Here is a 25,620-nt window from a genome sequence, read left to right as displayed (position 1 = left end):
CAGTTTTAAAGCATAGATTACTGACGACTTCAAAAAAAAAAAGATGGAGAGGGAAAGTACTAGAACACCTCTTTCATGCAGCATCCATTCATTTTTTTGGTGAGGTGATAACATGTAAAATGGAGCATGGGGACCAGCCTAGTCACCATGTCTATGGCCAGCATGCTCGTAATTCCTACACCAGGTGAAATTGGCTATGCTCAATATTAAGCTTAGCATTTGTTTGCGGCCCCTACATCGTTCTCTAAACTGTTGCTACCGCAACAGTGCCTCAATCACCTACTCTAGGCCCGCATTTTAGTGTTCTCTCGCACGATTAGTTGCACAATGTATCAGTGTTCCTTTTGGGTGCGAAAGCCTCTGAAGCCTCCTGTATTTCCAGTTTTATAACTTGCTTGTACAAAATTTCATGGGTGGTAGAGAGAGGGACCGATGCAGGTATACGACGGCCCAATGTTAGGCCTAACATCACGTTCTGACGCCTGTCATCAACTGATAGCTGCAACGCAGCATGCAATGAGTACGACGTCGATTGACATGACGTAAGGCTCAAAGTGAGGCTTACTTAAGGTTAAGTCTAACGGCATGCTTTCAGGTTTGACATTGTCAACCAGTACCAATTGGAAAGACACATTGTCCTCGTTTTACTTCATCAAGGTGCAGGTGTGGATTAATGTAAAACCTCAGAGCGAAACATTAGGCCTAAGCTCTGGCGTTTCAGCACACAATAGGCTGTTGATGCTGTTATTCTAGCAAAGTGATACATGCCCATAGTTGGGTATTATTGGGTGATTATTTATAAAATGCAGGCTGCTACAGGTGCTACTGGCGCGTGCATCAAGCAATGAGTAATCAATCAATCAATCAATTACTTACAGCGTAAGCATTCATAGGGTCAACCACGAGAAATCTGGGCCCGTGCTCTTACTTCTATATGTGTAGTCACAACCATGGCAAAGCATACCTGCTTTGGTTTGCTGGACACCGCTTTATAGGCGGAAATGTATGCTAGTTCCACTTGATATTCTGTGACCAGTGCAGCCAAATTGCCTGTCCATTTTTTAAGTGCAATGCACTTCTTAAGCGACCCTGAACCTGCGTCCACCGGCGATGTCCGCATCACATACCCACGTTGGGGATTGGCCAGGAATCTCCTCGTCTTCCTTGGCACTGGGGGGAGATGGGCGCGCGCTGCCTGGCCGCTGACATGGCACATACCCACGTGGGGGATTGGCCAGGAATCGGGCGTGAGAAGGGCTAATGCACCCGCTTAAATGCATCTTTCTTTTTTTGTAGTTGTGTGTGTGTGTGTGATCTCTCTTTCGCGAACATTACCGAACCGCGCAAATTCAACTCGTGCATTCGCACTTTCACATTCTTCCCCTCGGGGAAATGCGGGGAATTTTTTTAACCTTGATTCCTCGCACTGCCAAGGTGGCACCTAAGCCCCCGTGCTCTTTCCTCGTGGTATCAGCACTTGCACCCATCAATAAATGCCTATTCTCTCTCTCTTGCGCTCCCCTATACTTGCAGCTGTACGAGCAGCTGCAGACTCAGATCACCTACCTGAACTCCCTCAAGAAGCCCACGCCACAGCAGAAGCTGCTGCTGCAGCAGATGATTTCCATCGAGGAGAAGCTGCGGGAGTCCAACAAGCCGCAAGTGAGCTCCTCGTCGAACGACAACACGGCCACCGTTGCACCCTTGCCACACCAGCACAGCATGCAACGGCACGAACCACCGGCCAAGCAGCAGACCGTCATCTCGGTGAGCCGTTTGGAAGAATGCGCCACACCCAATGCCTAGGCACTCAATCAATCAATTCAATCAGAAAATCTTTATTCCAGAAACAAACTGGAAAATCTTCCAGGGCTAAAAGCTGCGTTGCGCAGCTTGACGGGGCCCCAGAAGCCATTACAAGACATGTAGGCGACACTGGACATTGATATATCATGGAACACGGCAGTTAATATTGACACTGCAGTTAATATTGACACTGCAGTTGAACCAAACACTTACATTGTAGCAATACAAAACATGTTGAAAGCAATAACAATTTTACACGAGTAAGCATACACACGATCTATTTGTACAAACAGGACAGCACAGGTCTCAACGAATGGAGTCCTCCAAGTTCACAAAGCATTCGCGCAGACGCCCAAGTGTGAAATTATCAGCGCACCTGTACTGAAGCATTTGTAATTTATAGTTTGTTCGAAAGCGAGGTATCATCCAGAAATCTGTGTTTCGTGTGTGTACAGGATGAGTGTGTTGTTTTAAGGATGCCACAGTTGGTACAAAATCCCTCGCAGTGGCTGTTTGAAGACCGCGGCAGGGACACTGTGAAAAGCAGAAGGAACACTACACTAGGGACGGAAACGAATTACCCTGTCATTTTCATCCATTCATTTAGAAGTTCCGCCCATAAGTTTGCATTAATAAGGACACTGAATGTCTTGTAGTTTGAACTGAAGTATAACACCTGTCGGCTTGTGTTGGGTGGCAACTGATGCTTTGTTTGTTTATAAGTATATGACGTTAGCCATATTTTTCTCATCCCCAGTGAATAGATAAATAAAGCTGGCTATACCCGAGCCCAGCAGCAGTCAATAACGCTGGCTGCTGAACAAGTTGCACGTCCGGTGTGCCTGCGATTTCTGACTTGTGGCGCTGGTTTTTGCGTGTTTAGATGGCAGGAAAAAAAAAAGGACGGTAGCTGTCGTGTTCGCCTGTGCAAATCTTCTGACTGTACTTGCTCAAAACACTCGACAAAGTGCAGCAGGACAAAACACATGATGGAAATGGGGATTCAAATGAACTTATTGCTAGTAGTAGGGGGGGGGGGACTGGTCTCTTGGATTTACCAGCTCAAAAAAGTTCTGTATAGTTCGCGGGCAGTGTAAGGACTGCACTCGCAGTAAGACCCCGTAGGCACAAAAATGAAAAAAGAAGAAAAAGCCACTTTTGGGTGGTTTTTGGGTAGTCCAAAGTGACAAATTGAGGAGACATAATGTTTGAAAGCTAGAGTTTGCCTTTTTATGACCCTGAGCTCAGCAGAAGCCGCCATATACATTTGCACATTCCTGCCTTTTTGGTATAGGGGTGCTGAATTCACAAAAAGAGAGAGGGCAGAGACAGGGTTTTAAGGGAGCAGTTTTGTTCTGCTAGGGTGGTGAAACCTTTCTACCTGCTCGCCGTGCCGTGCTTCTCATATATCCCCACTTTGGTGGTTGTCCTCCTTCCCTCCATATTTTACAAGCAGCAGCCCATCTCCGTAGCAGCAACCATCATTACGGCAAAACCGTCGGTAGTGACCTCGGTGCAAGCGCCCACCGTTGCTGTAGCCACAACAACGAGAACCACCAGTCGCTCGCATCACAAGGCCAACCACCACGCGGATGTCAAGCCCAAGGCTTCCATCTTGCACCACGGGAACGCCACCTCGATAGTCGCCACGCCCAAGATGAGCACCCCGCATTCCGTGAGTCCCCCTCTTTTCTGAGTATACTACACTCAGCTGCCGCATCCACCGACTCCAAGAGCAGTATTTCATGCTTATGGGTGGCGTGACTGACGTCGGCGTAGCTGCCGTGTCTGTGGCCCACAAGCATGGCACCAGGCTGTGCACTTATCTGATGCTCTTATCTTTGGGAGCGCTGAAAAAGCTTGTGGTGTGGTCATGGGCAAGCTATGTATATGTGTGGGCACATTCAGAGGTAAAGAGAATTTAAAGCTTTCCCCTCCATCGACACATTCCCACCGCTGTTTCATTTCCCCACTGAGGAGAATCCACAAGGTGTGTGTATGATATGCCACTCTTGCAAATGCCTAATCTAACGAGTGTGAGCGTGTCTGTCAGGTGCTGGCTGTTAAGAGCGGTATTCTCAAATTTGATATGCATTGGGAGTCGGTGTCATTTTTGTAGCTACCCATTTGATGAATAAATTCAGTAGCACAGCACATGGCTATGGCAAGGCCTGCTCAGTGCTCACCAGTCTTGCATGTGGTGAGCCTGTTGACATGCTTCTTGGGGCAGCGGGAGCCACTCTGGAGAATTCTCCCCCGCCATCGCACCCCCTTGCGAGGGCGCCATTTTTCCATTGACCTGTGGGTGGTAGAGGAGAGCTTGAAGCTTCGCTGGCATTCTCTGTTAACTGCGGGATCGCTGCTACTGCCGCTATCGCTGTGCCCAACTGGTGTAATAATCTGCTGCTGGGCTTGGTGGTGTCGCCTGCTTTTCTAACGCCCTGCTCCTTTGCTCTCCCCTTCCCTTTTTGCCTCCTCCCCCTTGCTGGCTTGCCCACTACAGCAGGGGCCGGCGCGAATCATAGCTGCCACCACCACCACCACCACCAGCGTTGCTTGCGCCTCCTCTTCCGCCTGCTCCTCCGCTCCTCGCTCCTCCACACCGGTGCTGGTATCAACGGCCCCACCGCTATCCTCGAGCGTGCCGCTGGTCCCGGCTCCGCCGCTGGTATCGTGCGTGCAACCGGTGTCGGCCGCACCACTGGTGTCATCTGCGCCTCGCGTACCGTTGGTGTCGAGCGCGCCACTGGTGGTGTCAGCTGCGCTGCATGCACCACTGGTGTCATGCGCACCATTAACATCAACTCCGGCGCTGGTGTCAAGCACACCGCTGGTGTCAGCAGCACCCCCGGTGTCGTGCGCACCAATGGTATCCTGCGGGGCACAAGCGTTGAGCGCGCCACTGGTGTCAGCTGCGCCGCTTATGTCGACTGCGCCACTAATGCCAACTGCATCGCTGGTTTCGAGCACACCCTTGGTGTCCAGTGCGCCGCTGGTGTCCACCACACCCCTGGTATCCACCACGCCACTGGTGTCGACCACACCACTGGTGTCCACCACGCCCCTGGTGTCTACGACACCTTCAGTAACAAACATGCCTGTGGTGTCTAGTGTGCCCCTAATGTCACCGACTTCTCACGTGACGGCAAGCACAGCTGAGATGACCATGCCGTCGGTCCCACATCACCCTGTTGTCACAGTGGCCTCTCACATTCGTGTAAGTCACCGGTTCTGCCATAAAAGTAGATGATTCAAAACATGCCGCCCCTCAATCAGGGCCCTGTGGCATGCTCAGTTAAGTTTGTGGATGTTCAGTCTCAGCCCGCGACACTTAACTCTTTTGCGACCGCAAAAAAATGGCCGATTTTGAGTGCTTCCAGAAAACATTTTTTCCCTCTTGAGCTACTGGACACATTTAGCATTGCTATGCATGAAATTGTAGCTTATAGATTTCTCTTTCAAACACATAACTAACAGCAATTTTGTGAAATTGTAATTATTGAGAGTTTATTGGGCAAAAAAACAAAAAAATGCGCAAAAGAAAAGTATACACAAAACACAAATAGGCAATTTTACTGAACCTAAAAATTAATTTGGAAATTCTAAGATATGCGAAAAGTTTCTACATTCCTAAGCTATCATTCAATATATACATCAACGCTGTACACCAAGTTTGGATTTTTGCGGGCCCGCCAACCTAACGGCCCTGACGGCTGTGCCACTCCGTGAAGCCACTCGAGAGTCAGTCGGTCTCTCTAAAATATGCATCTAAGCATACCTGTTTGCGTTCTGACACAAAATCATTGTCACTTCAGCGGTTAAAAAAAAAAGTGCTCTTAAGAAGCAGCGTGCATAGCTCGGCAGGGCTAATTTTACACGAGCGCAGGCTATCTTAAAGGTATAACGCGATATGGCGCAGTGCATTTGGCAAAATATCCCTGCCGCACGTTGTCCAGACCCTACACATGAAAGTAACACCGCAATCGTCAGATGTTAGGCACACTTTGTAGCGCGAAGTCAAAAGTAAACCTTCCCTGGCAGCACCTGCCGAAGTCTGAGCCTGTTGAATGGGAGAATCTTCATCAGAACTAAAATCTGAAGAATCCACGTCGTCGCTGGAGTCATCACTGCTGCTGGGGTAAAAAAAAATCAACAGCAGCAGTGGCCGAAGTCCCTGATACCGCTGTCCGCCTTTCCAGAGTGCGCAGTGAAACGGTGCCATTTTCACCCAACTCGCTGCTCTTGGGTTCAAATTTCACTTGCGACAGCCTCTACCCACGTGAAATGTAAACAAACGGCAACGAAACTGGAAAAAGGGTTTCCGGTGAACACTCCAGATGGCGTCAGTTGCCCGAATAGCGTCGTTTTTAGTTCTTGTGGGAAGTTCGAAAATCATCGTTTCACCCCTGAACAGTGGCCTATGGCGCGGTCGCAAAAGAGTTAAGCCGTCTTGCCTAACCAATCCACTACCTGTTGCATCATCTGTTTAAGCATTTTGTGGTTGTTTCGTTGCACTCTAGCCCTGTGATTGTAGCACAAGCCACTGAAATGTTGCGAGCACAAACGCAGGGCAATCAGCGTGATGTGTCACAGCGAGGAGAGAGAATCATCGGCAGTGTGCAAAGCATCCACACGCCTGTTTATTTTCAATAGCACCAATCATGATAACCACTTCTGATTTGTAGAACATTAAGTTTGCTGCGAGGCTCGAGGGAGAGTCTCATTGTATTGAACTATTCCCAGTGGGAGCTTCAAAGCGAAAGGAGGGAGTTCTGGGCTGTTTGAGCACTTTCTTTGCTAATTATACCTAACTGCTTGCCAGTAGCTGGTAAAATCTCTGAAGGTTAGCTGAAATATTTTGTTTGTTTTACTATATTTGTTGCAGCTGCATTACAGCAATAATGTAGTAGGTGTAACTGATGACTGTCAATGTTGTCAATCAAAGGCAGTGGTTGTTGTCAGCTGAAAGCCTAAGTATGTCTGTGTTTTGAAGCTCGGTACAATGTATACGGACAGGCCAGAAATTTTCAGCTGAAAGCTTAACTATGTCGGTGTTTTGAAGCTTGGTACAATGCATACAGACAGGCCAGAAAGTAACTCGAGTTCACAACCGCCTATTGAAGGTGTATTACACGACAGCCCGAAAACTCCCGCATATTGTCAGGCGATTCTTCTTTCCTCAAGGAATCTCGTACCCGCTTACAGGAGCAGCATACTAATGCTACAGCAATTCACCTTCGTCTAAGGATTCCGTGTTACGTTCACCTTTTTGTAGCAAGTGTGCCTTAGGTGAAGAGACCCAAGGGCTCGCCCTGGTACCCATCATGTTCGAAATTTTCCCCTGTTCATTCTGTAAGCCTTGTGCACCGCTGTTGAGCGTTTGCTCAAGGTGTGGTGCCAGCCTTGCTCACCGACTCCCGCATTGCGCAGGCTCCCCCGAGCCAGGCTGGGAGCAAGTTTGTGCCGCAGCTGCACAACACCGTGCACCACCACCACCACCTCCACCTGCACCACCTGCACCCCCCGACGGGTGCCGGGGTGTCGCCCGTGAACCAGCGCTCGCCGCCCCAGCCCCGGCAGCAGCCGCCGCCCGTGGTGGTCCGGCTGCAGCACCCGAGCAACCACATCCTCTCGCCCACGCCCACCAAGCAGATCCTCGTGCAGGTGCCTTCAGTCATCAACAAGCCGGTGCGTACCGGCCGGCCGGTTGGCCAAAGATCGAGTTCCGCACTGACGACAAGAGCCTCAATTTATCAGGGAGCAGTGTTTGCAGAATAACAACTGTTAAAGCAAAGATTTCTATGTCTGACCGATGGCGTATGTCACGTTAAAAAAACACACCGCAGGAAAGCGAACTTTCTCTGATGATGATAATGATCGTGGGTGAAAGAAAAATCGCTTGTGGTCGGAATTGAACCTGGGTATTTCGCGTTAGGAAGCCAACGTCTATCCGATTACGCCAATCCGACACGCTCAAAGCAGTTTGGATTTGGAGAGGGGTGGGGTGCTTGGATGTGCAAAATTAGACTGAAAAATCGTGCACCCCTCGATCTAACGACGACGATGGTTGAACGCGAAGCTTTCTTGGTGTGAAATCAAATGGCGAAGGTAGTCGAAGCTCAATGAGTCGAAGTTAGAGCCGTCTGCGTGTCCAAACTCGGACGACATCCAAGGGATCCCTCACGAGAAAGCTTTGTGTTTAACTGTTGTCCTTAGCCGGAGGGGTGCATGATTTTCGATTTGATTTGATTGTAGGGTTTAACGCGCCAACGCAATGCAGGCGATGAGGCGCGCCGTAGTGGAGGGCTCCGGATTTATTTTGACCACCTGGGGATCTTTAACGTGTGCCGAAATCTCGTACACACGGGCGTTTTTGCTTTTCGCCTCCATCAGAAAAGCGGCCGCCGCAGCCGGGAATCGAACCCGCGACCTCGGGCTCAGCAGCGCAACGCCTTAGCCACTGGGCCACCGCGGCGGGTCGGTGCATGATTTTTCCCCATCATCTGCCTGTGTTGTGCCACAAGCAGCCATTGGTAACTGCTGCGGACTAGGACAGTAGTAGCGCCACTTCGCTGGTGAGATGAACCTGTTAAGGTCGCGGTGACAATGCAAGCCTTGGTGCGTTGCCAGGTAGGCACCGTTGACAGAGGCAAAACTACTTATTCCTCGCTCACCTATCGCTTTCCATTGATAGAAAATGCGCCTCTGGTTGGCAGCTGTTGTAAGGAAGGCGCCATCCGAGTAGCAGCGACCCAAGTAAAAGAAAACCGATAGGAGGGCGAAAGTGCTTTAGCGTAAGAGTGAGGGGAAAGCGATGCAAAATCTGGACATGTGTCGTTTGAGTGACCTCTGGGGCCCAAAGTGAATGCATTGCCAGGGGTGTGAGCACCTCATTGACTCGAGGTCAACGCCAGCCTTCTGGCATTTCTTGCATTAAGCTACATTTGTCCGGGTACCAACTCGTACAGTGTTGAGGGCTCGTCTCTTTTCGTGTGTGACACAGACATAGAGTTGAAGGAGTGCCTGGCATTGCGGCTAGCTGTGGGATTTTCGGTCCTTGGTTTCGCTGTTTCTACCTGATCCTTTAAAGGCAGAAGAAATGAAATGTGCATATATTTATTTATTTTTTTCCTTCCAGTGTTTTGTTAGTGTTGCTTCACACTTGTTGGCCTGATAATATTAGCGCAGCTCGACGTTCTTCACTGACGACGACCGTGATTGCTTCCAGCCCTCAAGTAAAAGCTCCGGCAGCGGTGGTGGCCACTCATCCAAGTCTGCCGCGTCCTCCTTGCCGTGCAAGGCGGAGCCCATCCCACCCAAGCCCTGTTTACCGCCTCCAGAACAAGTGAGTGGGAGCCCGGTGCTCGCGACACGCTATTTGGGGAGTCTGGCAAAAGCTGCTGGCCACTTCATTTCCCCTCATCTAATGTATGCCCTCTTGTTCCTTCTTGCAGCCTCCCAAACCACCGCCAGCACCAGCGCCACCGCCACCACCTCCCCTCCCACCTCCACCTGCGCCCAAGCCGGTCGTTGTTAAGCCTAAAGTTCCTGACCGTGTACAGAAGATGCACATGTAAGTCTACAGCAGCAGGAGCGAGCCCAGCTTCACACTGTATTACCCACGCCAGTTCTTCTACAAGCACGTTACAAAACTACTCTTCAATGTTTTAGGTGCGGAGAACCTTAGGACCGCACAATGTCCCTTTGCGTCCGTGCGCATAGCATTTACAATCGCAAAAAATCACCCAGGCACCGGCAGGATTCGAGCCTGTGTCTGGTAGACCAGACAGAGTTTGTGTCAGTCGTCGTACCCATTGGGCTACGACCGTGAATCAGTACCCGAGAGTCAAACAGCCTACCCCCTCGCCTGTAATGGCGCGGAGTACCTTAGGACTTCACAACATCCGTCCGCATCCATCCGTGCGCACACCACCATCAAGCGGAAATCAAGCGAAATTCAATTTGAGCCGTGATGCAGTTTCATTTAGGGATTAATCAAGGTGCAACCACGACTCAAATCGAATATCACTCGGGGCGCAACTTTGATGTCATTTCGAGTCCCCGTACTCCGCACCCTCGCCATCATCCATAGAGTGGAGATGCTGCCATTTTTTACTTGCATTTGAGAATGCTAGTTTTTGCATGTTGTGTCAGTGGGCAGTGTCTGTTGAACAAAGCCCTCCGCTGATGTGCCATACGTGACCATGTGATGCTTATGTGCAAGATTTTGGAAACATTGGGTGGTGTTAGTAATCTGCAGCCTGCAGTTATGGTCTGCTGCATGCGTGAGGTTTCTCTGCAGCGCTTCAAGCGCCGAAATTTCGGTTATTGCAAAAACATTACGCAATGCAAAAAACGTCAGCAAATTGACGGGGGGGCTTTGTGAAACCCAGTGACGGTGTGTTGTCTCCGACACCAGGTTTCATCAACGACTTTCGGAAGACCAAAATGGTGCTACAGCCCCGGATTGCAAAAGCGCCTTCACCTCGCCGCACGACGCCTGCCAAAGGTTGTTGCGGTACCACGTCTACAACTCGAGGCTACCGAGGGAAGAAGACCTGCAGAAGAGTACGCTCTTTTCAACCACCACTCTCGCTTGTCCTCTGCCCAGCTAGTCGTTTCTGGAGAAGTGATGCCTGACTGCCTGGTATGTTGTGCGTTTCAGCGGACGAGCTGTTTGCAGACGTCTCGGAGCGCTTGCTGGAGGAACAAAAGAAGCTGTACCAGAAGTATCACTACCTCATGCTGTTAGAAGGAATGGTGAGTCGTGCTTTCGTTGGTGGAATGTTTGTTTGTTTGTCACTGCCAGCATATACCGTGTGGACCTAAAAGGTGATATGGGATGTTTCACAACGCACATATGGATTAAAAGGCTTAGTTACTTATCTATAGAGTATATACAGTGGAACCCCCGATAATACGACTTTCAAGGGACCGCGGGAAAGCATTGTATGACCGGGGTGTCGTATGAACGGGGTACGACGTAATGCCGGCGTGTTAGACAGTCTCACGTGACATGTCATCAGCAAAGAACTCTTTCGTTACCACGCCTATTCAAATCGATCACCGGTGATCGATGATTTATATTGCCTATTTCGACATGTTGTAGTCATTTCTCGTACACCTAATGCGGTCAGTAGTTAGTCTAGGCACTGCCCTTTTAGAATCAGTTTAAATTTTCCCGCTCCGGCGACATTGAGATTTTTGGCGGCGTTTTTTGCGAGCTGAGGTGCGTGTGTTTTTGGGGAAGGGGGCATGGCAGCTGCACTTGAGAAAAAAGGATGCAGGTCGTGGTTAGGCTGCATTACCATAATATTTTTTTTTGTCAAAAGGCTCCTGGCAAGTCAAATACCAAATAATGGGGTCAGCTTTGTAATCCGACAGCGTTAAGAGGTGATAATTACTTGAAAATGGCCCCAGCTATTCACTAATGATCTTTGGTTTGGACAAAGGGCAGCTTTAGTCTCCCAAAGTTTATTTCTGATGGTCCCCCGCATGTCCAGCAAGTGTGCCTGACATTTTCAACCAGTTTCCAGCAGTTTCGGTTTCGTTTTCGCATTGCGAAATTTATATTTGGCGCTACTACGCAGTTACCCAACTACAAGCTCATTTGCCATGGCGCCTCCGTTGCCCGCTACTGCTCCTCAAAACAAGCATGCCGCTCGCGCTTCCACTTTATCTACGCCTTGCTTCTGCGATAAGAGCTTCCGCTGAAAGTCAAACGATAACGCCAAGTCGTCGGGTATCAATTCAGACGAGGAGAACGCTTCCAATTGGCCTTGAACACCGCCAGCTGTTCACCGGCAAGTTTCGGTTTCATATGAGGGTATTTCCGGAGGTCTAGTGTCGTTTCTTAGTAGTACTGTCTATTCTGACAAAGTCTCCAACAGCCTTGTATTTGTTTCTTTTCGAAATTGTTAGGTGGCGCTGCAATGTAGTAGGCTCGTAGTGCTGAGCTCGATTCACAGCCCGACGGTGGCTTGGTGAAAGCTTGCTGGGCATGATTCTAGAGCATCGTACCTTAGTCCTGCAAGGAGGGCTACCATGTGTGAGTCAGAACATGATAATAAACCACAAATGAAAATTATGACTGATAAGTGATCATCAGAACGTCAACAAGCATCCACCAAAAAGTTTGGTTCTCAACTCCAAGCGGATTTTTTCACATCAATTGCTTGCCTTCAATATTGTGCCAGTCATAATCATTGACAAAGTGTTTTTACATCACGTGGAGGCTTGATTAATAATGTCAAACCACCAGATTTCTTCTAAAGAACTATCCAAAATAGCAAAACTTGAAATAGAGGTTGGGCTTCACCACATGGCACGGGCACCATGTGGGCTAACATTTTCTTTTATATCTGACAAATTGTACTGCGCAACTCAATTTTTTTTTGTAGGACGGGTTTTTGAAATGTGTACCTACAAAATGTATATTCTAAATTTTTTCTACTACTAGTGGTTTATTACACACAACTTACCTTTTTTTATTTTCTTCGACGCGTGGACAAAAATTTCGAATTCGATAATTTTTTTCGGAATCATTATTTAGGAAAACATTATTAAAACTGGTGTCGTCGGAAAGCACGTGGAATAATCTGCATGTTGTGTCACTGCAATGTCTGACTAACCAATATGTATAGCACAAAAAAATGTTTTGTTAGACCCTTCAAAATTGGTCAATTTCCCGCGGTAACGAAAGAGTTAAAGGGGTCCTGACACAAAATTTTGAAGGCGAGATAACTTTGGAGATAGATTGGTGTGAGCACACATACATCATCTGCAAAATATCAGCGGCTAATACAGCCTAGAACATATTTAAAATCAATTTTAAAGTGTGCGAAACGCAACCGAGCAGCCAGCAGAGGACCTCGCGCAATCGATATCCCCTAGATATTTTGTAAATAAACATCCAAACACGTCGGGAGTTTGTGTTGGCCGCTTCCGCACTGCCGGCGTTTTCCGCCGGCTCGCCGCTTTAATTGGAGGTCGGAGCTTCCGCTATTTGAGAATGATCGTTGGCGGCGGAGGCGCAGTGATTTCGTCGGCTCATCGGGCAGCTGGCTGTGACCAAAGTTCTACAGCGATTCCAGGCACTCTATTTTAATTACTTTTTGTTTACAATGGACGCGAAAACGCGTCGGGGACATGAAAAGCACACTGAGCGAGCCGCAAGGTCGCTGTGCAGGCAGCGGTCACGGCCGCGAAGGGGTGCAAACCGGTGCAGGTAGCTTGAGCCAATGCCTCCTGAGGCGTTGCTCGAGCGATAGCTTGTTACCGCTGCACGAAATTGTACCCAAGTCCCAACCGGCAGCTTATATGAGAAAGGAGTTAATGATGCGATAGCGGGTTGCATTAAAAATTGTCATCTGCATCGCTTACGAGAGCGGCAATTGAATATCCGCCGCAGTTCTAAGCCGAACACATCTGTAGGCGGACCTGTAGGCAGACGGGCCGGCTGCTCACAGCGCGCGTCTTGACACCCACTGTCTCGAGCGTCACGCGTCGTTTTTTTAGCCGCGGTAGCATTTGCACTCGCAGCGCCTGCGTCACGTCCACAGTCGCTTTTTAATTAAGCGGCTCACAAGATCAGTACGTGGGGGCGTTCGCAGAAACTGGCAGCGATGCGGATTCAACAGTGCTATGGCAGCTCTGCTCTGATATCCCTTCGACGGTCACGTGGTCAGCTTTGTTCGCACAGAATCCATCGTTTCGCGGCCCCCGCTGAAACCGAAACTGCGACTGGCTGCATTGAAAATGCCTCTAATTAAACAACCTTCGCACGTTGAAGCAAATGAGGTTTCCACAGGTCACTAGCTACTTATTGCCAAAAAAAAAAAAAAAAAAAAAAAAAAAAAAAAAACAAGATGCGAACTTTTTGTGTTAGTGCCCCTTTATTTAGCGTGTCCCCGCGTAATTTGCGAACCCCTAACTGAAACTTTAAGTTTCTAAAAGTAATACGTCTATTTTGTGCCCCCCTTCCCTCCACGGCGTCTGCGCTAGCCTGGTGGCCATCTCCGTGCAGTATGCGATCCCCGTACCGTCCAACGCTATTTATAGCCTGCCAGCTTTGTGCCTCGCGCGCGCAAGATAAGCCAACGTGGTTGAGGAAATTGGGAGGGGAAACGGTGAGAGTGTGAAACTCCAAGGCCAAGTAAAACGAACGATAGTACGAGGCAACGACAGAAAAAAAGCGGCAAAGAAAGAAGCAAGGGGATAACGTGGCGTTGAAAGACGCTAATAAGCAGGGATAGGGGGAGAGAGAGTGTCGTGAAAGGAAGAAACTTGGATCGAGTGGGCGAGAAAAACGGGTGTTTCATGTTCGTTGGCTCCTTGGGGGTTGTCGGCTCAACGGTAGCTCCAAATTCGCAGTTCGCCGACCACCTGGACCTTGACTTTTTGTGGCTGGGGTGTTGGCACGTTGGCGTTCTGCTGCCGCGTGAGCCGTCAGAGGTTAACTCTTTCGCTACCGCAGAAAATTGACCAATTTTTAGGGGTCCAAGAAAACATTTTTTTTCCTGCTAAAAAATTGGTTAGGCACTAATTGCAGGAGCACAAAATGCAGATTATTTAACGGCCTTTCCAATAACACCAGTTTTTTTAAAGGTTTTCATATATCATAGTTGTGAAAAAAAATGATAAAAAAGGAGTTGTGTATATCAAACCACCGGTAGTAGAAAAAAATTACAATATACATTTTGTAGGGAAACATTTCAAAAACACACCCTAAAAAAAATGTCGACTTGTGCGAAACAGTTTTTCAGATATAAAAAAAAATGTTAGCACGCACGGTGCTCGTGTCATGCGGTGAAGCCCAACCTCTAATTCAAAATGTGCAATTTCGTTTGGTTCCCTAGAATAAATCTGGCGGTTTGACGTTATCAGAAGCACCAATTTGCCCCCACATAACGTAAAAACATCTTGTCAATGGCTGACTTTGCATTTACAGCGAGCACAATATTTGGAACAAGCACGCGATGCGGAAAAAAACATGCATGAAGTTGAAAACGGAACGCCGTGGCTGATGCGTGTTGTCGTTCACGGTCAGTTATCGCTCAAAACATAAAGCTGAGCTTTATTATCATCTTCTTACTCGCAGTTGTAGCCTTGCTCGCAAAAATGAGGTACGATGAGCTAGAATCGTGCCCTGCGATCTTTGGCCGAGTAGCAGTTGCGTGATGAAAAAGTTCAGCACAACGAGCCTCCTCTATTGCAGCGCCACCTAACATTTTTGAAATGAAACAGTACAAAAACTTATCAGAGACTCCGTCTGGATAGACAGTTTAACTAAGCAGCAACATTAGACACTCGGATATACCCTCGCATGGAAACGAAACTGGAAGGCGAACAGCTGGCAGTGTAAGGCCGGTTTGAAGCTCTGTCTTCGGCGGAACAGATATCTGGCGACTGGGTGTGACCTTTTGACTTGCATCTGAAGTTCTTATCGCAGAAATCGGGTTAGGGTGGGGGGAAATGAGGAGCGCCGTGCTTTGTTCGAGGATCAGTCGCGGACGCTTCAGGCGCCATGGCAGGTAGCCTTGAAGTTGGGTAACTGCGTAGTAGCGCTAAATATGAATTTCGCGATGCAGAAACGAAACCGAAACTGTTGTAAACTGTTTGCGAATGCTCCTGGGGTAAGTAGAACTACCACAGTACTTAGAACAACTTGCGCAAAGGCAATAAAACTGCCTAAAATCATAAATTGGCTTTGCAACCAGGCACTGCTTGACATTTTCAGCCGATTTCTGGGATTATTACTGTCAGAGCACGAACCTGACGATTGAAAATAATTTGCTAGTTCCCCATTCACGCCCTCATAGCAAAAAAACAAGCGCTGGTGCAGAGTAATTACGAGTTGCACGCATTCTTCGTTGGTAGCCGTGACGCGCGATGACCACGCCGCTTTTCCACACCCAGGTGATTCAAAAGCGTGTCAAAAATCACGTTTGCGTTGCAGAAATGAAAACAAAACTGATTTTGAAAGGCCATTTTCTGATCTAACTCCGAACAGCTTTACTTGTTCGAGAAACGCCTGGAACGCTATGAAAAGGCTCTCCAAAATGTATCGATCAAATTGATCGATTTTGATAGGCGCGGTAGCGAAAGAGTTAACTCCAACCCGCCAGTACCCGCCTGCTTGCTTGCGTCTGTTCAGCAAGTGGTCTGGCCCGCCTGGACCTTTGCTCATCAAGCAGCGTTAAATGTGGGTTAAGAATAAAGAAAGGTAGAGACGAGGCAGCGAAGTGGCGTCAAAGACGGGAAGAACACCGGTTTATTTCCGTCAAGGTCCATCGTGAGAACCGGACCACGTGCACCTGGGCACTGTACCATCAGGGTTTTTAATGCCGGGACCGCGGCGGGTCGTCGTAAGTCTGGGGGACGTATCAGCAGGGTTCCCCTGGACTAAAATCCACAGGCACAGCAAGTTGCGCAATAGTAGCCGCACTACTTTCAATTGGCAGGCTGTTACGCCAACTCAAGCGCCCGCCCCTTTAAAATTTATGGACAATTTTGATTAAACAGCAAGGAGGCACCCAATTTCCACTGCAACAAAAGTTGTAGCCAAAATGTAGCTGAAGTTATGCGCTCTGTTGCCTGCTTCACAAAGTGTCTATTTACTGCACTTTTCAATAGCTTTCTCTCAACCTATGATGGCGTTTGTGACTGCCCCAGTCTAAAAACAATTTGGAAGCAGTGAACGTAACAGTTTGCTCCTCTTTTAGCATAGGTACTGAAACGCAGAATGAGATATTAAAATACTTGGCATATTTTTCAGAATGAATACATCGCAACTGCATGATATAGGCCGGTTAAAAAGTGATGGGTGGAAGCACGGAGCAAGATATAAAGAGGAGCGCCGACTGTGGCCCAGAAAAAATGTTTTGCTCTGATATGTTTTATTCTCTATGTTTTATTCTGACATTATGAAGACCCGCTAAAAATATTGTACTAACCCAGCAGATGTAAGACGCAACTGAACGACGACGACTTCAGAAGCACCAAAGAATGAGCAAGTGTAATATGGAACGCCACAACATACATTCTAGTGTGATTCTGCTTGCGACAAATCGATGCAGCGCAAAAATTACCCTCTATTATTAGCCCGGTCTCCGGCCGTGTGCTTAATTATTTATGCTGCTTCTGCACACGAACAACGCTTACAAGGGTCGCCCGGAGTCTCCATCAGCAAAGGGCAATGATGCGCATTTCTGCGCCAATAACTGAATTGGACGGCTGCCCTGTTGTATTAAGTGTACAAAAACACTGTCAGCTTGATAAGGCACCCAAAAATATCAAACGCAATCTTCATTTTAACTCATGCCGCAACTTACCGCCCGATGTTCACTATCGCTCTAAGGTCGTGTTCTCTCGTCGATAATGCTGCGGACTCCAAATAAAATGCTGCGATTTGTATGGCTGCAATTTTGGGCCTACCAGGGTTTCCGGCGTTTTTTTTTTTCTTTAAGTGGCTGACCGGAAAAACAACCCGCTTGTTAAACCTTTCCTTTCGGCCAGTCATCACCACAGAGATATAGGGTCCGGATGAATTCAAATATCGCGAAATCAAGGCCTGTGAAAAGACCGCACTGTCACGGCCTTGATCTTGAGCAGATTGCTACGTCGCCGGCAGTCGCGGGTGATGTTATCGCATTTCTGTTCTTTTCTGATGAGCGTGTGAGTGCCGGTCCGTGTTCTAGGCACACTCTGTTTTGGACGTACGTTGGAGAACTGCGAGAAAGCTGCGGAAACTTTTATAATCGCTATTGATCAAAACCAGTTGCTCCTTCGCCTTTTGTAAAACCTGTTAAAACACAGCCGGATTGGTGTTCACAAATTTACAAAACGGAGTCGCATTTTCGGCAAGCACTGCGCAATAGGTAGTGTTTGTATAGCAGCGATATGTCTATATGTGGTCTCTACATTTTGTTTTCCCGCCATGCAAACCAATCCTTAACGCATCATTGCTTGGGTTCCGGGTTACCCAGAAGGTGCTGTCGAACAAGTTAATCAATCCGTGCGAAGGAGGAGCGAAGTGAACGCGAAGCAGCCCCAAAGCACTCCGTGCCCAAAACTACCGTCGCCGAAGCAGACGACAAAAGCCGACAGAATGCGTTCCGCCAACGCGCCCGCCGGCGCACGGGGAACGCCGGCCACTTAGCCGGCGGCCCTTTCGCTGCGCCATCTACATTGTGCTCCGCGAGTGATGGACATTACGGGCCCGCCGGAGAGAGTGAAGTCGGCGCTCCTGTTTATCTTGCTCCGTGGGTGGAAGTGAATGTCGATGATCTTGTTGTGAGACAGGGATCTGGATTTTCCGTAACATGAGAATGAAGTCTAGCTTGAACTGTCTTTTTCCTTTGTGATTTTATTATGTTTATTAATTTATTTTATCAAGAACTGCTGACAGAAGTGACATTTGCAAGCTGGGCCAACGGTTTGCAATGTCTTCAAGATGTGCTGCTGCTGACAGTCAACATTTTCTTTGCGCCGTCTCGCAGAGACACTGCTCGACAGCCGAACAGATCATGGTGGAGAAGCTCTTTCTTGAACACGAGACCGAAGCGCTGGCCGATGAAAAACGGATGGTCGAAGAAAGGCAGTGTAAGACCTCCCTCACTTTTTCTCTTTTTTTGCCTTCGCTCACTCCTGTTTCCATGCCTTCAAGGGAGATTTCCTTAATTTGGAATGTTGCTGCATTGTGCTCCCTACTGAAAGCAAGAGCTGTTTTGCGCAAAAACAGCGCATGCCTTCAAATTGGCCATTTGAGCATGTTCCTATGGGGTCTATCTCTTCAGTTCGTGACATTCATTAAATTCAGTTCGTGACACCAGGAATGTGGCTGAAAGAGAATGCTGAATTGTAACCTGTGTTTATTGCAGCCGTGTTTACAGCTGGAGTGGGATGATGACTGTCTCGCTATTTACATGTTCGCCCGTTTGCTAAATCGATTCCTCTCTCCGTCACGCAGACACCAGTCCCGAACCGGTGCAACTTCCGCCGGTGCCGGAAAACACGTGGTCGTTCGAGTCCACCCTGCCACCCCTGGGCATCCGTCCGGTGAAGAAGGAGCCACCCGACTCGTGGCTCGACGACCGGTCCGACTTGGAGCCGGCCGCGAAGAGGCGTTCCATCAAGGAAGAGCACGAGACGGACACGAGCATGGAAGAGGTGTTGGAGGACGACCTTGGGTTCGGCATTCGCAAGGACCTCAGCGCGTCTCCTCCGCCCGAGAATCTCGGTGAGGACGACGACGAGTTTGCCCACAAGCTCGTCGCCGACTTTGAGCTGCCAGTGCCCCGGTTCCTGTCGGGCGCCGAGCTGAAGCGGCCGCAACCGCGGTTCGACGGCGCCGCGGCGCCCCCAGTGGTGCCCGACTGGACTTGCAGCAAGAGTGCGGATCCAGAGCCGCGTGCCCCAGAGCTGGACTTGTCCGGTATCGAGGGCCTCGACGACGACAGCAGTGGCGCGGACGCGCTCGGTCGGACTCACTACTTCGGTGACGACGACGACGACGAGGACAAGGACTCGGTGGAGCTGCACGACCAGGTCCAAAGTGCCATTAACAGCATCTTGGACTTCCGGAGAGGCGGTGCGGACGACGGCCTCTGTGCGGACTCTAAGGGGGGCCTGCGCGGCGGACCCGAGCCGATGGACTTTGACGATGCGACGGGAGACGCGCAGCCCGATTCGGTTTTGGACGAGGCGGTCCGGAGCATTTTGTTGTGACCTCAGCGGTGTTGTTGTTTGCGTGACTCCCTGTGCTGCTGCGAAACGCCCCAGAAAGACTGTTTCTTCTTTTTTTTTTTTTTCTTGCACTGGCCCCTGTGCTTGTGGACGCGTGCACGTGGTATGCGCTGAAGTGAGAGCATGGTGATATTTGTGGTGCCCCTCCCTCTCTTTCCGTGCACCCCTCTCTTCGTTTTGTACGTGAAACCAATGGCACAACTTTTGTCTACGAAGCTCGTGCCTCCCCGTTTTTTTTTTTTTTTTTTTTTTTTTTTTAACGAAAGGGAAGCCCGCACATTGCCTTCTCCTGTGGTCCAGTTTGTGTTGATCTTGCCGTTAAGTCGTGTTTATTGAATGTTTTTAAAGACATTTCCCGCAGGCTCTGAGATACCGGCTCAACTAGGTGTTGCCTGCTTTCGACGTAACCTCCAACTTAGTCCCCCCCCATATGTGGCTTCCGACGAGGCATTCTGTGCTTTCAGCTTACCCGTATGTGTGTGTATGTGTGTGTCGCACAGTTGTGATTTCGCACAGACTTTACGTTTATTATTTTGCGTGCCTGGTTTCTCCTTTTTGTGCTGTGCAAACTCTGGGGGGGGCCTAGCGCACATCTTTTGGCACGGCTGCCTCTCCTACCTTTCCCACCCTCTTGTGGACTGTTGTGCAGCATTGTACTAGGTAAATATGCAAATTTTTGCCAGGCCCAGCCACACATGCAAATTGGAGGCCCCTCCTCGTGCTGCCTCCGACCCTACTTAAATGTAAAGAAACGTCTCGGTGTGTCTGGGGAAATGCAGTATCAGGGAAAGACAGAAACGAGTTTTCTTTCGTTTTTTTTTTTCTTTCTTTTCTTTAGTGCCTCGGCATAAAAGAGGGAGGGGAACATCCCCCCTCCTTCCCCTCCAGTTTTTGTTTTGGGCTGCGAGTGTTGTAAAAAAGAGAGAATAAGCAGGCCAATGTAAGAACACATTTTCCCATGTATAGGTGTAAATACAACCAGTCGCACATATTTATACGCAAGCACATCTACGACCGAAATGAAATATAGGTTCACTGCTCAAAACAAGGTGACGAACATTTGATGTAAAAATGGTAAGAGGAAGAAAAAGAGCGTTTTTCAGGCCTGGCTATGCGTCTGTGGGATGACAGCACTGCCCTAGTGATTCAACTAGCCGGCCGAGCAGTGGTGAAGAGTTGCGGACCCTGGCTGAGAGTTCTTGGGGTGCTGCGGAAAAGCCAATTAGGGCGGCTGTGTACGCTTGCACTGCCCCGATACGACACTGTCTTGTCAAACTTGAGCAACGATGCAGGTATTAAAACCTCCCCTACCTCTCAGTTTTGTTTTGTTTTGTTTGCAATTTGGCGAACTGCAAATTCGTGATTTGTTCAGAAATTGTGCTAGCTTGTATTAAGCCAGCTTTCCAAATGGTCTCCAAGAAGCCTGAAAACATGGCTCACTGAATCTTTGCTATAATGGTCTAGTTCATATGTAGGTAACCGTCAATTCAAATACACTCAGTTTAAGTAGATTGAAGCACAAACATTCTATACCTATGCTTTTAAGGGCTAATATGATGATTTGACTCACCTCTATAAATGATTTGATTTTTCAGATTTCAGAATTTATTTGGTTCACCTGCATGCAAGAAAGCCAAACGTCTGACAGTGTGCATGCATGCTACTGAATTACACTATGCATTGTAAACGTTGCGAGCCGGAAGGAAGTTGGAAAGTTGGAAACCCTTTAACGCAGTGCATGTGCTGTGAACAGGTCTTGGTAAAACATTTATCCAAAGCCTGTCAGCCAGGTTTTGTCTTAGAAATGTAATTTAACTAGTGCAGTCTCCTAAGGTTTGAGCTGAAACACCTTTTTTAACAACTCAAAGGTCCTGCACGATCCAGCTGCAATAATGTTGCATCTAAGTGGGTAAAGCATCCAAACTAGACGTTGATTGTCACCCTCAAGTTAGTGTGCTTTACAACAACTTTATTAACTATATTGTGGTGGCAGAATCGCCACCATGAATCTTTCGGCTGTTTGTCAGGTGTTTCGGCTTAAACTGTGCAAGACTACGTTTGATCAGCACTGGAAGCAGACTGGGTTCTGTAAGCAATATCAATAATGTAGAACTTTGTTGGCAGTGAGGACGCACTGATCTGAAAAAAATTGAAAGTGGAAAAAGGAGTTGGCGCTTGTAAAAAAAAAAGGGTCCGCAGTTCTTCACCATTTGGAGCTTTGTGCGAATTGGGTGCTGCCGTGACCGTCGGCTGCTGTTTCCCCGTAGGCAGCCTGACCACCTTTTGGATTTGTTTTGCCCCTGTTTTTTTTTTCCGAGCAACTTGTGTATGCAATGAATGCAACAAAATGCTGGAGAAACAAAAAAGCCACGCGCAGGGACGTTATCAGAAGCTCAGGGTCCGACAGTCACGTGCACGCGCTCGCAGGCATACCGCAAGGAACACTGTGTACAGAGTTGACATTTTTTTTCACAAAAGAAAGAAAATGCTATGGCGAGTAAAAAAAAAAACTAAAGTGTAAATATTTTATTAAAAGACCTTTCAAAAATTGACAATGTGTGGTTGTGCATTATGGGTCATTACTTGACCGTGTGTTGTGCGGTCGGTTGGGTAACAAACCTTTCCGGTGTTTATCTGCAGTGTGGCTGGAGGCCTACCGCCGATCTCTGCACTGCAGGCTGTGGTCCACCTAGTAGTATTTCTATTTGTATAATGCCAGCTACAAGAGTCATGACCCAGGAAACCTTAGTGTTCTCACCGCTTAACCCACCACCCTGCCTAACTCCTACCACATGACTGGTATCCGAGAGGCATGTCCTAGAACATGCTGATCTCTGCACCACACATATACTTCCTCAACATTTTATCGTGATCATTGGAGGCAGATGAACTGGTGGGGAGTGAGTGGTAGGTATGACACTGAAGTACACCATCAATCACCCAACAAGTGTGGAGGATATAGAAGGCATATGTGCTTTGCAGTATACCAGTCCGCCCCACTCTGCTTTGGTTGCTTAGCTAGTGCATCAACTGGATGGCGAAGTTGGCAGAAGTAGCCACGCAGCCGCATGTTATATACTCAATGTCGCACATAATTTCAAGTTGACACGAATTTTCCATAACCGTTAGATTCGTTAGTGTTATTTTCTTTAGTTGTAAGCGTACGATAGGCTTGGTCAGGTTAGTTTCGAAGGGAGAGTAGACCCCCTCCCCCACACTCAAACTCTTCCCCTTCAATACGCCAGTGGGGCTGTCTGATTATCAGTGCGGACTCCGATGCGCATCATGGGAATGCGGAAAACTGAATTTCATTTTCGACAGTCTACAGCCAGTGCAGGGCTTATAATTGAAGATACCCGCTGGTAGCAGCTGCCACGAAATATTACTTGCCTGCTCAGTACCTCAGCGAGTCTTTCCAACCAGCCTTCAAAAAATGTATTTCTAATTGCTGGCCACGTGTTAGCCTTATTTCACTTTTCAGCCAATCAGCGGCGACTCTGCCTCGTCCCCACCTAGACATAGAGTTTCATAAAATAATATTGTATGAAACTATGGGGTGCGCCTCCTCGCCCCTCCGCACGCGCAGGCGCAGTCGGGTCCCGGTCAACACGGTAACTACGTACACGACGGAGCAGACAGACTGCCAAAACTCTAATATGCGTCGACCTGCGGGTGGGTCAACGCGTTATCACCGTAGGAATGCGGCGAAACGACAGTTCGCAAGCGCAGAACGGTCCCGTCAGTGCAACCATCGCCTGCAAGGCTGTTACCAACAATCGTGACACAAGCAATTCCCGCTGGTAATCAACCGGCTATCTTCATTGCCGGCTATATTCAAGACGCACGATTTCTCGTGCGTCTTGTTCACGGCTTTGAAGATGCATGCGGTTGATTACAAGCGTAAAGGGGTTGTATCGCGCTTGCGGGAACATCCTAGCAGATAACCCTGGTGGCCTCGTTCTGCGCATGCGAGCTGTGCAATCTATTCTCGCTCGTTTCGCCGCTTTCTACGGTGATAACGCGCTGGCCCACCCGCCGGTCGACGCTTTCGCGATATTAAAAAAAATTCGGCGGCTGTACATTCAGGGCCGCGCGCTTTTATACCTCCCCCCGTCCCAGAAGGATTTCTACAACCCCCCAAAAAGATAACACAACCACGAGCACCCCGCCCAGCGTAGAGTTAACACTACTGGGATTTATATACCTCCCAGGGATTAATCCCCGTCCCAAATCGAAATTATGGATTTCGTTGGAACTTAATAATTGGTGCGACCACTTACCTATCGCGTGCCCGTGCCGCGCCGACGACTGCACGAAGGAAAACGCATGCGCACCGCCGCTATGTCGCCTAAATGTCTGGCGAGCGTGCTTGTTTGCTGCGCAGCGATTCGAAGCTACACAATCGTAATGACGCAGCGCCAATCACCCGGACGACGCGCGTTCACCGTCGCTTGGGAGAAGGCGTTCGCAGGGCGTAGTTATCTAGTTCGGTGAATGTCAGCATTTCCCCGAGGGATGAATTGCAGAAACGAATGGTTGTTTATGAACCCTTTCGAGAAACTATATCTGCTTTTTTTTTTTTTAGTTTTTTACCGCCTGCAATACGCGCGCTGGCGAACTCCGGCTGCCGAGAGCAGACGACACACTTAGCGTGGCCGAGTGGGTGCTGACGTTTCATTGATTTCATCCGCACCTCAGCCAATACTTTCAACAGCGGCGCTGTTAAAGCTTGTGTTCTTATTATTCCAGCCGTGCTGAGCGTCGCTCAAATATCGGTGCAGCTAAGTGGAGAAAAAGGAAAACGCTAGGCCAAGAAGTGTGAGGGCAGCCGTAGAGTGCGCGCGGCGCAGATGCTAGGGTGGGGAGCCGTGCCGGGCGTCGCTCAAAACTCGGCGCAGCAAAGTGGACAGGAGGAAAATGCTAGGCCAAGAAGTGCGCGGGGAAGTGGCGAGAAGGCAAGGAGCCGACGCGCAGGTGTGGAGTGCGCGCACGCCGCGGCGCAGATGCTCGGGTGGGGAGGCGCGCGTCGGGGATAGGCTGCGCCTATAGTGATGCCAACTTAAAGCTACAGAAAAAGCCAAATGAAAGCTAGTGAAAACCACCAGCTCTGCTGTTACCCCAATTTTCAGATCTCTACTGCAAAGGTGGCCGAATTTTTTCTCGCTCTTCGAACGTTCCCATGCGTTTCTTAAATGCCAAGAACATATACGCCTGTTCCCGGCACGTACATTAATTTTGCGTTTATTGGATGTTGCATAATTTATTTGGGATTTTGACACACATCTTTCATCGTACTGTCAGACCATAGTTCCGGACCACATAGCCCTAAGCCACCACATAATCTTTTACGTTTTTGTGCTGCCCGTTGTGGAGACAATTTCATGGCAACCGAATCTGCAGGGCAACACAAAAACAGTCTCCAGAAGAATTCCAGACAGGACACTTGGTAGTGGTGGTGGTGGTAGTGGTAATGATGTTGAAATTGAATGGACCTAGCCTTGCATGGTATGCCAGCAACTGCTCCCCCGCTCCAACACCTTTTTGCCGCTTAGCGCGGGAAATCACCAGGAGTCACTGAAAGCAACTCGTGGTATTGCAATGGAAAGATAAAGCAGCGGGCACCACAGCAGTTTTCAAGGGTATCCAGAAGATACGAATAAGAGTGATAGGCTCTGTTACAGCTGTTCCCATCAGTCTGATGGTTTATTTTTTTATGCGGCTTCAGCTCGTAGCCTTGCTAAAAAGCTCGTCTTATCATTTAATGTTATGTGAGGATGCGGAATTCATAAGTCCGCTGTCTAGATGATGATGTTCTTCAGATAGGCACATATCCATTCAGGGCATTGCCAAATCATTAATGGTTAGGGAAAAGCCTAAAACTACAGGGTGCTTCTGACGATCACAAGAAGCGGCTGGAAGAATTTAGAAGTCAGATTGGAGAGGAAAAAAGTTTGGAATCGGAAAAATGATCAGAAATTTTTTAAGTTGTGAGAGTAAACGATTTTATAGTCTTTTGAATGAAGCTCAGAAAGGCAGAGCAAATACCGCAGCGGCAGAAGAACTGATGTC

The 25,620-nt window shown here is 48.6% G+C and overlaps 1 protein-coding gene across 3 annotated transcripts in view; it reads left to right on the top strand.

Moving 5' to 3' along the window:
* Positions 1-19,803, top strand: part of LOC144163283 (uncharacterized) — a 42,002-nt gene extending 22,199 nt beyond the window's left edge. For 2 of the 3 annotated variants that reach the window (XM_077694182.1, XM_077694181.1), the window contains 10 exons: positions 1,534-1,767; positions 3,263-3,481; positions 4,310-5,023; positions 7,237-7,494; positions 9,035-9,151; positions 9,261-9,379; positions 10,226-10,374; positions 10,472-10,566; positions 18,306-18,408; positions 18,776-19,803. In XM_077694182.1, the coding sequence (XP_077550308.1) occupies positions 1,534-1,767; positions 3,263-3,481; positions 4,310-5,023; positions 7,237-7,494; positions 9,035-9,151; positions 9,261-9,379; positions 10,226-10,374; positions 10,472-10,566; positions 18,306-18,408; positions 18,776-19,533 (2,766 nt within the window). In that variant the 3' untranslated portion in view covers positions 19,534-19,803. The remainder of the gene's footprint in view (positions 1-1,533; positions 1,768-3,262; positions 3,482-4,309; positions 5,024-7,236; positions 7,495-9,034; positions 9,152-9,260; positions 9,380-10,225; positions 10,375-10,471; positions 10,567-18,305; positions 18,409-18,775) is intronic. The other variant, XM_077694183.1, reaches the window with a different exon arrangement.
* Positions 19,804-25,620: the final 5,817 nt, after the last annotated feature.

Source organism: Haemaphysalis longicornis, unplaced genomic scaffold, assembly GCF_048455015.1.
Source record: "Haemaphysalis longicornis isolate Haplotype H1 unplaced genomic scaffold, Haemaphysalis longicornis Haplotype H1 scaffold_12, whole genome shotgun sequence".
Classification (NCBI taxonomy): Eukaryota; Metazoa; Arthropoda; class Arachnida; order Ixodida; family Ixodidae; genus Haemaphysalis; species Haemaphysalis longicornis.
Note: the sequence above shows the minus strand (reverse complement) of the source record. Positions and strands in the feature narration are given on the sequence as shown.